This window comes from Phoenix dactylifera, chromosome 16 (genome assembly GCF_051530095.1).
Source record: "Phoenix dactylifera cultivar Ajwa chromosome 16, Ajwa_hap1_PhDact_Kaust_v1.1, whole genome shotgun sequence".
NCBI lineage: Eukaryota > Viridiplantae > Streptophyta > Magnoliopsida > Arecales > Arecaceae > Phoenix > Phoenix dactylifera.
The window spans coordinates 10,637,220-10,650,367 of NC_143205.1; the positions used below are offsets into that span (position 1 = coordinate 10,637,220).

The following is a 13,148-nucleotide window of genomic DNA, read 5'->3' on the forward strand; positions in this document are numbered from 1 at the left end:
GAGACTCACCCTGAGCACATGAAACATCACCAAAATGTCTCTCTCTAAGACAAAATTAAATCTTCCCATCTTAGGGAAGAAGATCCTGCTGATCATATAATGAAGAAGTCTCATCTCCACTGAAGGTTGGCTTGCACTGACTTCCTCTTGTCATGTACTTCTTCTTTTTCCAAAATGAGTTGTAGTCCTATCCGACGCTCTTTAAAGTAGTCATTTGAAGGTCTAGTGATCAGCATGTGCAAAATTCTTTCCAAACTCGATATGTCTAGCTAGATGTGAGCTTTGACTGTGGACTCCAAACTCCCAACCCCAAACTTTATATTTTATAGAGCTCTCTTACTAGGTTGGGGTACATAGGAACATCTAGAGAGCACATGAACTCCCAACCCGTCTGCTTTAGTTTACTTCCAATAAAGAAACCCTCTCGTTCCAAAAATTAAAAATCAATCTTACGGCGGGTAGTTACTGCTCTTGAAGAGAGGGAAAGGAATAAAGAGAAAAAAGGAGCAGAACAAGGAGAAGGAACCGGAACGAAGAACCAAGGAGGCCTACTGAAAGCTTAAAGCAAAGAAATTTTAGTAGGAAAATAGAAAAACAAACATCAAGAATGAAGAAGAGAAAGGATTTGAGGAGAAATGCTGGTTCATCCTCAGCCACTTTTCAGACAACTGGTTGTAGAAACTTCAAGATGAAGATGAAGCACCAACCACAAGCATTATATAAAGCCTCGAGTGGTTCGAATCGACATGGCCATTTAACCAATTGATCCGATCTCCACCATATGTCGACTGGGCATTTGATTCCAAACCATTGCTAAACTGGTATGCTCCAAATTGGTACAGTACAACATATCTCATACCATTCTGTTTGAGTCGGTATAGCGTACTATGGTCTAAACTATAGAGTAATGATACCATCCGTAGTTCTTTTTTTTTCCCTATAAGAAAAGTAATACCATACGAATTTATCAACTAAAAAAATCCCTGCTACTTTGGTTAATATCCACTACTGCTTCTCTCTCTTTCTTGTTTTGATGTGTAATATTATTTAAATATTCATACACATTCTATTTTTGATTTACTCTTTTATTTTTAGTTTTTGAATTTTCTTTTAAAAATTTAGCTTTTCCCTTTTTTTTTCCACCCTGTTCATGTGATATGCACTCGAGTATGGCTTCTTTAAGCATCACCATTCACTGAGCTGCATTAAAGACAGTCTAAATATACTTGGATGCATTTGCCATCAAGGAAAAATCCTCCCTTATACCAATCCCTATCTCCTTCGTCCCTTCACCTCCCCATCTCCCCTCCTCCATTGCGTCAAACTTCCAACCTCCAGGGCCGCACAAAACATCCAAAAAAGAAAGAAGAAAAAAGTCGAGCACTTCTCTAACAACAATGCTCAACGTCACGACCACGACCACCCCTCTCTCCAATCCACAGAAGAAGATTCCCAACCTCCTCCCCCTCCTCCTCCTCATCGCCTTACTCTGCTCCGCCTCGTACCTCCTCGCCGCCTTGCAGCGCACCTCCGGCGGCGGCGCCGCCCCCTTCTCCTACTCCCTCCACCCCTCCCCCCCATGCACCAAACTCTCCTCCTCCTCCTCCAACACTACCGCCACCGCCACCGCCATCTCCTCTACCGTCATCGCCGTCGACTTCACCGCCCACCACGGCTCCGCCGCCGCCGCCGGCCGCCGCTACTTTCCCGTTTGCGACGCTATGTACACCGATTACACCCCATGCCACGATCACAGCCGTTCGTCGAAATTCCCGCGCGAGCGGCACGCCCACATGGAGCGGCACTGACCAGCGAAGAACGAGCTCCTTCGATGCCTGGTGCCGCCGCCGGCGGGGTACCAACGGCCGCTGCCGTGGCCGGAAAGCCGGGACGCGGCGTGGTTCGCGAACGTGCCGCACCCGAAGTTGGTGGTGGACAAGGGGAAGCAAAACTGGGTCGGGGTGGAAGGCGACCGCTTTCGGTTCCCCGGCGGCGGGACGACGTTTCCTCGGGGAGCCGACGCTTATATCAAGGAGATCGAACGGCTGATTCCTCTTCGTGATGGGTCCATCAGGACAGCGCTGGACGCCGGATGCGGGGTGGGTTTAGTTCTTTAATTTATTTGCTTATTTATCCTTATACTTATTCTTCTTCGTGGTAGTTTTGTCCCACATATATCTGATAATGTCGTTCATGGGGTAAACCCAATTTTTTTTGGTATCAAATATGACCATGGATGATTTATTAGGGATAAAAATACTAATTTTATCCTTAATGGTTGACATAGAAACATATGTTTCAAGGATATTTTGGGAGAGATGAAATTGTTTTCCTAATATTTTTGAGATTATAGAAAGAAAATCAGTATAATTGAGGATAAATATAACCCTGAACTAGTGTTCCTCAACACCTTCTCTCAATTGTAGTGTCCAAGGGACAAAATCCGGAACGAGGGATGATACTCGTATTAATAAATAAGAGCATGGAGGTTTTGATAGGCAGAAAAAGATCGGTGGGCTTTGATACTATGTTGATGAAGATTTGGAGAATCAGTTTGATCCCCCATATCAGTATCATTATCATGCCATAATTAAAGGATAATCCTGATTACGTAACATTATTTGTAAAGATTGATGAGTTTCTAGAATTCTTTTGGAAGAAGGAAAAGATAATAAGAAACCGTATGATGTGTACATATTAGCTCAACTTCCTTTCAACTTGGCTGCCATTTAACCTTTAATACCTCTTGGCTGAAAATTTTATTTCTAATCCTTAATTTTGATGATTTTTTTTTCTTTGTAGAATTTTGATGCCATTTTATGTTTAATTCCTCTTCCATGTACAAAGCTGGAATATCTGTTTGTAGAACAAACATAATTACATATAAAATATGCCTAATTATGTAGATGTGAAGTGTGCAATTTGTATTAGAAGTAAATATAAAATACTAATTTTGCATCAGCTAACCATTCAAATAACATCCCAACAAAGAACTGAGGGGTAAGTTCCCTGAAAATTTGTAATACCATAGTTGTATATCATCATTATTGATAAGTTATCCTGATAAACAATTAGCTATTTCTAATTACCAAAAAAACCAAGAAGCTATGTCTACCCTTCTACTCCAGTCCAAACAAATTTCACTTGTTGTGGATCCATGTTGTGGACTAAAAATGGCTGCCAGTTTATAGGTTCAATCCTAGTAGCATGAGAATTCCTCTCATAGCTGGCATGCAACAAAAGAAAATTGAGGAAACAAACTACATAGAGCTAGGAAAATAATCATTTTTAGATTTACTAACATTGTGGACTAGTAGAAAGCATGGCCAGGAAATATGCAAGTGCTGATAGCTGTGCTACTTAAAGTTTTACAGAAGGTGACAGATCAAAGCTGTTATTTTAGCAGTTATTTCCAAGGAACAAATATATGCTTCATAATCAGAAAATCCTGTTTTCTAAGTACCAAATTTGTGAGGGCCCATCCATGAACAGTTCGCATACATATCTGTTCAAAAACAACTTACATGCATGCAATGAAGGCTCCTCCTTCCTGCTGGGCTTCCAATGGAAAAGGAGTGAGAGAGAGAGAAAAAAAACCCAAGGAAAAATCAATATTTCTAATCTTCTTTTTCTTCTTAATTTCTTCTTTCTTTTTCTATGTTTCATTTTTTTTCGTTTGAATGTTATAGATTTCTTACCTTGTCATGTTGTAAAGGTAGCTAGCTGGGGAGCTTACCTTCTATCTCGGAGCATCCTTACCATGTCCTTTGCACCGAGGGACAGCCACAAGGCTCAGGTCCAGCTCGCCCTCGAGCGCGGCGTCCCTGCGATGCTTGGCATCTTCGCCACCGATCGCCTCCCCTACCCCTCAAGGGCCTTCGACATGGCCCACTGCTCTCGCTGCCTCATTCCATGGCACCTCTATGGTACTACCGTTATCTCACTCCCCTCTTCCACCACCTTTTGATCTCCTTTGGCCTCTAAGAATCATCATTGCTGATGTTTACAATCCTTGTCATGCTTCGATACAGACGGGCTCTACCTAATTGAGATCGACCGAATCCTTCGGCCTGGGGGGTACTGGATTCTTTCAGGGCCACCAATCAATTGGAAGCAACACTGGAAAGGCTGGCAGATGAAACAGAAAGATCTAAGGGCTTTGCAATCCACCATCGAAGCCATCGCAAGGAGCCTCTGCTGGAAGAAGCTGAAGGAGAAGGGAGACATCGCAATATGGCAGAAGCCCGCCAACCATATCGAATGCAATGCTACCCGAAAGGCCTCGCTGATGCCGGGGTTCTGCTCAGCTCAAGACCCGGATGCTGCATGGTATACTTGTGGCTACGAAACTTTATCGGCTTGAGCTTGCTAAAGCTACTGTTAGTAAGTTCTGACTGAATTCTTTTAAGGTACACAAAAATGGAAGCCTGCATCACTCCCCAGCCTGAGGTGGCTGGAATGCAAGAGAAAGCGGGAAGAGAACTGAAGAAATGGCCTAAGAGACTGATGGCAGTGCCACCAAGGATCGGTAGTGGAAGCATCAATGGTGTTGCACCCAAGATGTTCTTGAAGGATACTGAGCTGTGGAAGAGGAGAGTGAGGTACTACAAGGAAGCAAGTACAGAATTAACGCAGAAAGGGCGGTATCGCAATCTACTCGACATGAATTCAGGGCTTGGAGGATTTGCTACTGCGCTGATTGATGACCCAGTGTGGGTCATGAACATGGTTCCGACCATTGCGACGGCTGACACCCTTGGAGTCATCTATGAGCGTGGATTAATTGGAACGTATCATGATTGGTGAGTTCTCAACTTGAGAGAGTTGCTGAAGCGATTCCACCTGTGATTCTTTAAATCATAAATGTTTCCTTTGGTTGTAGGTGTGAAGCCATGTCTACTTATCCCAGGACTTATGATCTCCTCCATGCTGACTCGGTGTTCACCCTTTACAAAGACAGGTAGTTAAAGGATGCTGTAAGCTAAAATTTTAGTTTGGATTGATCCTAACGTGCTGCAAACTGCCATTCAGATGTGAGATGGAGGATATTTTGTTGGAGATGGATAGGATCTTAAGGCCAGAAGGCACGGTGATCTTTAGAGATGATGTCGATATTCTGGTCGGGATCAAGAGCATTACAGATGGCATGAGGTGGGATACTCGGATTGTGGACCATGAAGACGGCCCGCTGCAAAGGGAGAAGCTTTTGTTTGCTGTAAAATTGGTCAATCTCTAACGCAACACAGGGACAATCAAATGGAGCTGCTAACTTAAAGAAGCATTCATAATTGAAGTGCTGTCGAGAAGTGCATGGTCCACTGAATTATTATTTTTTAACGGTACCTTCATTGAGCTTCCTGGCTCTCATCTTTTTGGATACTAACAGAGAGATCAAAATGGAGAGCATCAAGACTTGATGACAGCATTTAGCTAAGCGTAGATACTGAATTCGAATTGGCCTGTAAAGTGGTGACTAAGTTGTCTGTCCTTAAATCGGTTTCTGAAGGGGCATAAGGTAAGCAGATTTTGTAGATCATATGCAGTATTAGCGTTCAAATGTGCTTGTTCAAGTCCCAGAGATTTCATTCGACTATTCCTTATGACAGAGATGCAATTCACAAAACAAGTAAATTTAGGTGCCATTTTGCATTATTTTCATTTTTCATATTTTTAAAAATAAAAAATAAAATTTTTATTTCTTTTATTTCTATATTTTTAAAAAATATAAATATATTTGTTTTAATCAATTATTTTTAAAAATATAAATATGATACAGCAGCGTCAAGGTTGCCAGTGATGCAAGGTAATATTGTTTTGTGGTAGTTGGGAGGGGAGGGGGTGCGGGTGGGAGGGATGGTGGTATAGCAAAAGTGGTAGGGGGTATAGTAAAAGAAGCAAGGGGTGGTAACATTAACGGTTGTGACATAGTGGTGGTGGCAACAACAGTAATTATGATGGAGACAATGGCAACAATGATAATGGTCCTTGAACTAATGAGGGCAAAAGTAGCCGCAATGGTAATGACGGTGATGAAAGCAACAGCAGCAATAGTGCAATAGTGGCAGTGAAGAGGTTGGCGGTGGCAATGATGACAGTAACGGTGGTAGTGGCAAAATTTCTTATTTTTGAATATAGTGAAAGTAAAAATATTTTTCTGAAATAATATTAAAAAATAAAAAATAAAAGTAATAGCATCTAAGTTATCTGATTTTATTTTTAACAATAAGAAATAAGAATAAAAACAATGCCAAATATATTCTTAGTTACAAACTACAACTACTTTCAAACCATTCTCATAATACCAACCATTTCCATATACCTTATTGGTTGGTAATCTAACTAATATAAGAAATGCATGTTGTTACCGTAGAATCTGGACCAAGGTGGGAGTGCAGGTCGGACGATGTAAGGACCCGTGCGGGTGTGTGTTTAATCCCACATCGGTTATTCGCTGAGTAGATCTTGGGTACTTATACAGGATCAAAGAACCCAAATAATACCTTCCGGCTAGCCATTTTGGGTAAGGTCCTGGGTTGTTGCAGACGACCCTAAGGTTAGTTGGAGACGAGCTGAGCAGGCTGGTTGAGGCATCGGGCACTGGTCTCCTTCGCTAAGTGGCCTGCAAAAAGTCCATTTGCCGAAAAGTTTCCGATAGAAGACCCTTTGATGCCTAAGTCAGAATAACGAGACAACAGTGTCGAAGAAAAAGATCTTAGCAAAGGGTGGTCTCTGTGAATGATAGTGAGTGCTTATTATCCGTGTACCTCAAGTCCTCCAGTTGCCCCTTTATAGATGGAAACAAGTCTTGTTGTTATCTAGGCCTACATGACATGCAATGATGCCAACCAGCAACTAGTGATACGGTCGTGGCGCAGGGGTCAGTTCGCGTGGGCAGAGTGCAGCGCAGGTCTAACGTAGGACAAGGAGATGCCATGAATGTGGAATGCTAAGGTTGTCAGTCCTAGTCGATGCATGCTGATGGTTCTCATCGGTTGGCGACTCCTCGATTGGAGCTAAAGTTGTTGACCTCGGTTTATGTCCGAGGTCACGGGGTAGTCTAGCCTGAGGTCGAGGTGTCCCATATTTTTTCCATCACTTGTCCCCTACTTCTAAGGCCAAACTATATTTCGGTTTCGGAGATGGAAATCTAGTAGTGACCTCAATTGAGGGCGAAACTTTCGTTCGGGGTGTTAAGTGAGCCAATCAGTTTTCTCAAAGTGTATTTTGACGCTCGAAGGGCAATGGAAGGCGGTTGTAGAGCGGGCCAAGCTAGATGAGGCGAAGACCATGGTGGCCGAGGCAAAGGCCAAGTTGGCCGAGGATGAGTCCATGTCGGTGGAAGCCCATGCCTCAGCCGCGCGTACCCAGAAAGAGGTGAAGGAGAACCAACTGTTTGCGGCTAGGAAGGCCCTCAAAGCTACTGATGACAGAGCGGCAGATCTTTCTGCGAAGCTAGCCCATGCTGAGCAAAGGGCTCGAGAGGCTAAACAGTGAGCCAATGAGGCAGACCAACGAGTTGCTGAGGCCAGCGAGCGGGCCCTTCATGCCAAGGCAAGGGTCGCGGAAGCGATCGAAGAATATTGTGCTTTGGACGAGTTCCAAGAGAAGGTTTGGAGACTGCAGCTAATGCCTTTGGAAAGGAATTCAAGGCATGCTGAGCTCAAGCTCAGTGGCTTTTTCTAGATATGGACTTCTCCATCCTTGACAACAACGACAACGACGTCGGTGAAGGCGGCGACAGAGGCAACAACCCCAAAGTCCGCAAAGACGTTGAGGCCGATGACAATGGCAGCAACGATAGAGCCATCGAGGGGGAGGGGCAATGGAGCTAATCTAGAGAGATGCCCTCCTTGTCCTGAATCCTGGCCTTGACATCGCAGATTGTATCCGAGGACCTGACCCCCCAGACAGCAGGCTGGCCGGTGGGGCTCTCCATGAAGAGCCGCATCTTTTCAACCGAAGGAAACTAGGTACCTCGACAACGGCGGGGCAGTGGAGGCGAGAAATAAAGCTCTTTACCTCGTTGCTTTTGCTTTTTCTTTTCACTCGAGTGAACCGAGTTTAATGTACTCTTCTTTATTAAAAATTCATAACTTTATTAAAAACAAAGAATTTCCAAAGTACCTGACTCCGAACCTAGTTTGCATTGTGTTGTTGTTTGCTCTTTGTTTGAGTTTGCGCTAGGCCTCGGCTTTTCACTGTAGCACTTCTTGCTCGATTTGAACCCTCCTGCTCGTGGAGCTTTAGCTTGTCTTGGGCTCTTCAGTTGATTTTTTCAAAGTCCAGCTCTCGAAAAATTCCACATGGGCTCGATCTTCGGCTTCGGCCATTTCCAACCCAAAGAGGTCGGTTGGCATGTCGAGCCTTCAGTGCGGCGGTCGATTATCCTGCTCGGGTCATTCTCGACCTAAAGAGGTCGGTTGGCATATCGAGCCTTTGGCACGGCAGTCGGTTCTCCTACTCGAGCCATTCTCAACCTAAAGAGGTTGGTTGGCACATCGAGCCTTCAGCATGGTGGCAGTTCTCCTACTCGGGCCATTCTCGACCTAAAGACGTTGAAGAGGTCGGTTGGCATGCCAAGCTTTCAGTGCAACGGCCGGTTCTACTCGGGCCATTCTCAATTATTGGCATTCCAAGCTTTCGGCGCGGCGGCCGGTTCTCTTGCTCGGGCATTTTCGACTTAAAGAGGTCGGTTGGCACACCAAGCCTTTGGCGTAGTGGCTGGTTCTCCTACTTGAGCCGTTCTCAATTTGAAAAGGTCGGTTGGCATGCCAAGCCTTCAACGCGGCGACCAGTTCTCCTAGTCAGGCCATTCTCGACCTAAAGAGGTCAGTTGGCACTCCAAGCCTTCAGCGTGGCACTGATTCTCCTGCTCGAGCCATTTTTGACCTAAAGAAGTCGATTGGTATGCCAAGCCTTTGGCCCGGCAGCCAGTCTTCTCATCTCGAGAGTATACTCCCTAAGGCATCCCTGAGGTTGGCTCCTAGGAAAAATTTGAGTGGGCTCGGCCTTCTCATCTCCGGAGTATGCTTCTGGAGGCATCTCTGAGGTTGGCTACCTAGTGAAAATCCGAGTGGCCTCGATCCTAACATCTCTGGAGTATGCTCTCGGAGGTATCTCTAGAGTTGGCTACCTAGAAAAAATCCAAGTGGGCCCGATCTTCTTATCTTTGGGGTATGCTCCTAGAGGCATCTCTAAGGTTAGCTACCGAAAGAAAATCTGAGTGGGCTCGATTTTCTTATCTCTAGTATATGCTTCCGGAGGCATCTCTAGGGTTAGCTATCCGGAGAAAATTTGAGTAGGCTCAGTCTTCTCATCTTCGAAGTATGCTCCTAGAGGCATCTATAGGATTAGCTACCTAGAGAAAATTTGAGTGGGCTCGAACTTCTCATCTCTGGAGTATACTAGCAGAGGCATCCCGAGCGAACTCAGTTTAGGAAGACCCCAAGCGTCCCTGGAGCGTCTCCTTTATTGGAGCCCAAGCATCCTTGGAGTGTCCCAAGTAGAATACGCTCATCATGATCATCCAATCTGAAAGACACGAAATGAGAGAATTTTTATTGGCAATGAGTTCGAACTACATTAAACCTTATTGATGACAGGCGCAAAGGTTGTCGTAGCTCCAAGCCCGCAAGATCGGGGCACCGTCGAGGTCCCTATCTTGTACACCGAAGGCCTCCAATTGTCGAGTTCCGAGATCTGGTACAAAGCGCCTCGTACTCGATTTTGTTACTTCATGTGGAGAATTCAAACTGGAGGGCGCACTCCATGATTACTCCGCTAGGGCTGGTAAGCATGAGACCAGCCCTACTACCCCCCAGACTCAATGCCCCATCCACATGCATGACTTGTGGCCGTTCTATGGTCTTCCTATTGAGGGGTTCGATCGCCCGAGGCACTGCCAGCGATGGTGTTGATGATCCGGCCGCCAGGCGATTGTCGATTTGCTCTGGAGGCAATGGATCAAAGGTCAGGGCATGCACTCCTTGATCCCGCTGGGCACGCATGTACCGGTCTAGTCGCCCACACAGGAGGAGTGCTTCGATTTCGTCCTTAAGTTGACAACACTCCTCGATGTCGTGGCCGCAGTCCCAATGAAAGCAGCAGTACTTCTTCTGCCCCCTCTTGGTTACTGGGCCTTTCATCGGATGCGAAGGGTGTAGGTAGCCTCGACCCTCAATCTCCATGAAGATCTGGACCATCGAGATAGTGAGAGAAGTATACGTCTCAAACTTCAAAGGAGGGCTCTTGGGTCGTCATGGCCCCCTCTCGCGCCAAGGTGAGATACTCCTCTACTCTCTTTGCTCCTCACATCCTCTCTTGCTTCCCCAAAGGGGTCTCCCGTCAGCAGACTCGCGGCGGGAGGCCATGGCTTCCTCGGCGTGGGCATATTTGTTGGTCCGCGCCAACATTTTAGCAAAGTTGTTGGTGAAGCACTTTTTCAGAAAGAAGAGGAAGCTCGACGGCCACATGCCGCTCTTCATTGAAGACATCGCTGCCGACTAGTCCAGTTTGTGGACCTCCAACGCCGCTACGTCAAAGCGAGTGACATATTCCCCGAGGGATTCCCTCTCTCCCTGTTTGATGTCAAGCAGTGTTTCAAAGCCGCAGCATTGTCTTCGGCTGGAGATGAAGTGTGCACGAAGAGGTGAGCGAGATGCCCGAAGGAGTGGATGGATTCAGGTCAAAGCCTAGAGAACCAGAAGCGAGCCGCTTTGCGAAGGGTCATAGGGAATGTCTTACAAAGAGTGGCGTTGATGGCTCCATGCAGCATCATGAGAATCTTGAAGCTCTCAAGTTGATCCAAGGGGTCTGAGGTACCGTCGTATGGCTCTACTTATGGCATCTTGAACCGAGGTGGGATCGGTTTCTCCATGATCTACCAAAAAAAGGGGGATCCGAGCTTGTCCTTTGAGGGCCTAAATTTGCTAATCCATTTCCTCGATTCTCCTATCGGATCGGCTTCCTGCTGGGGCTGGGGCTCCACAAGACGAACAGGTGAGAGGCTCTAGACAGAATCCCTACCACAATGAGAACTTGGAGTGCATTGTTTTCCATTCTAGCCGGGGGCGCTCCACTAAGTGCGCCAACTCTGATGCAACCACTTGAGATCCCGATCCTAAGAGCAGTGGCTGACCAAGCGCATGCTTTGCACCTATTGAGCGTGGGGGCTAGGCTGGTCGGATTCCAGTTGGGCTAGCTCCGATCACACTACTGCTTGCTACAGGCTCTGAACCACCGCAATCAACCCCTGCACCTATTGAGTGAGCTTGTCGAACTGCTCCTTGTCTACAGGAGTGGCAAGCTGTTCCGGTGAAGTGGGTTCGGGGCTCTACAACGACTCTCAAGAGGTCGGGGCGCAGCATTGCAAAGCACACAATATGTCGCGGGCTCCTCGTGACCTCATGCCAATTGTCTCTCCCTCCAATTGAAGTTGATGTAGCTGGATGCTAGGCTCTTCCTTTAGCGCCAATCTGTTGTCACTGAATTCGGACTGAGGTGAGAGTGTAGGTCGAACGACCCTAAGGTCGACTGGAGGTGAGCTAAGCAGGTTGCTTGAGGTGTCGAGCACTGGTCCAGACTGAGGTGGGAGTGTAGGTCGAATGACCTTGAGGTCGGCTAGAAGCGAGCTAAGCTAGCTGGTTGAGGTATCAAGCACTAGTCTCCTCTGATAGGCGGCTTACAAGAAATCTACTTGCTGAAGAGTTTCCAGCAGAGAACCCTCCGATGCCTGAGTCAGAATAACGAGGCAACAGTATGGAAAGAAGAAATCTCAATAGAGGGTAGTCTATGTGAGTGGTAATGAATGCTTATTTTACGCATACCTCAAGTCTCTCAATTTGCCCCTTTTACATAGGGGAGCCAATCTTGTTGTTACCTGGGCCGACATAACATGCAATGATGTCAGACAACATCCGATGGTACGGGCACAGTGCAGGAGTCAATCTGCGTGGGCATAGTGTGGCGCAGGTATGACATGGGGCATGGAGCTACCACGATTGCAGACTGCCAAGGCTGTCGATTGTTAGGGCAGTCAGCCTTGGTCAACGTGTGCTAATGGTTCTCCTCGGCTAGTGACTCCTTGGTTGGAGCTAAAGACATTGACCTCGATTCATGTCCGAGCTAGGGGGGGCTGTCTGGCCTGAAGTCCAAGCATTCGATATTTCCACATCACCTCCAGTTTTAAGCTGTAGAATAGCAAGCAATAAACATTCAACTGACACGAGTGGTAGAAAAAGGAACTATTGCAAGAGCTCACAGGCTAGTGCTACATGGCTTTTTGCCATTGTGGCGTCCCCCACCACACATGGAGACAAAATGAATCATCCTGCTCTAGCGTATAACCACCCAATTTCTGCCGAGCAGACCTCAGAGCTGAGCAGGCCAGGCCTCAGTTCCGTTGAGAGCCAGACCGACCTCGAACCCCACCGAAGGCTGAGCCGACCTCAACCAGAGGCCAGGCCGATCTCAGCCCCCGCCGAAGGCCGAGCCGACCTCAACCAGAGGCCAGGCCGATCTCAGCCCCCGCCGAAGGCCGAGCCGACCTCGCCAAGCATATGTCGCGGTGCTGGCCACGCCTTGACATGCTAACCAAGGACCATGCCTTGTTGCCTCAACCATGCTTGCTATCAAGAGCTATACCCTACCACACTTGCCAAGAATCATACACTGCCACACCAACGAACACCATGTCGTGCGCAGGGACTACCCAAACCGTGTGCCTCAAACGAGCCCTGGCCTTAGCCAGACGCCACTTGCCAAGGACCATGCCCTCCCATAATGAGGATAAATCCCATCCACCCGAGCACCCTTGTGAGGACCATAAATAAGCTATATCAAAAACACTTAGAAATTTTTTCCCAAGAAAAAGGCTGGATAAACTCTAGCTTAGCCATCGGAGGGCCTTTGCCGAAATCTCCAGCCAAAACTTAGTACAGGTACCTCGGGGCGCAGGAGGTGATCCTTTTTCTCCGTCCTAATCGGCGTCTTCTCGATTTCCTCCGGCGTGGTCACCCTCAAGCCAAATTTCAACCCCAACAATTCTAATTTTGATTTCTCTGTGTATCATTATATACGAACGAAGTTGGAGCTTGTCATCCATAAAATTCCAGGCCACCTTCACCCTATGAAAAGAGAAAATTCCATTC

The 13,148-nt window shown here is 46.7% G+C and overlaps 1 protein-coding gene across 1 annotated transcript; it reads left to right on the top strand.

Annotated features, from left to right (window-relative positions):
• The first annotated feature begins 1,329 nt into the window (after positions 1-1,329).
• On the top strand, positions 1,330-5,410 carry LOC103715077 (putative methyltransferase PMT15). Its single transcript, XM_026807678.4, has 6 exons — positions 1,330-2,099; positions 3,716-3,926; positions 4,032-4,329; positions 4,410-4,802; positions 4,883-4,960; positions 5,032-5,410. Exons 2-6 carry the CDS (start codon positions 3,761-3,763, stop codon positions 5,234-5,236), a joined length of 1,140 nt encoding a protein of 379 aa, XP_026663479.4. The 5' UTR covers positions 1,330-2,099; positions 3,716-3,760; the 3' UTR covers positions 5,237-5,410.
• The last annotated feature ends 7,738 nt before the right edge of the window (positions 5,411-13,148 follow it).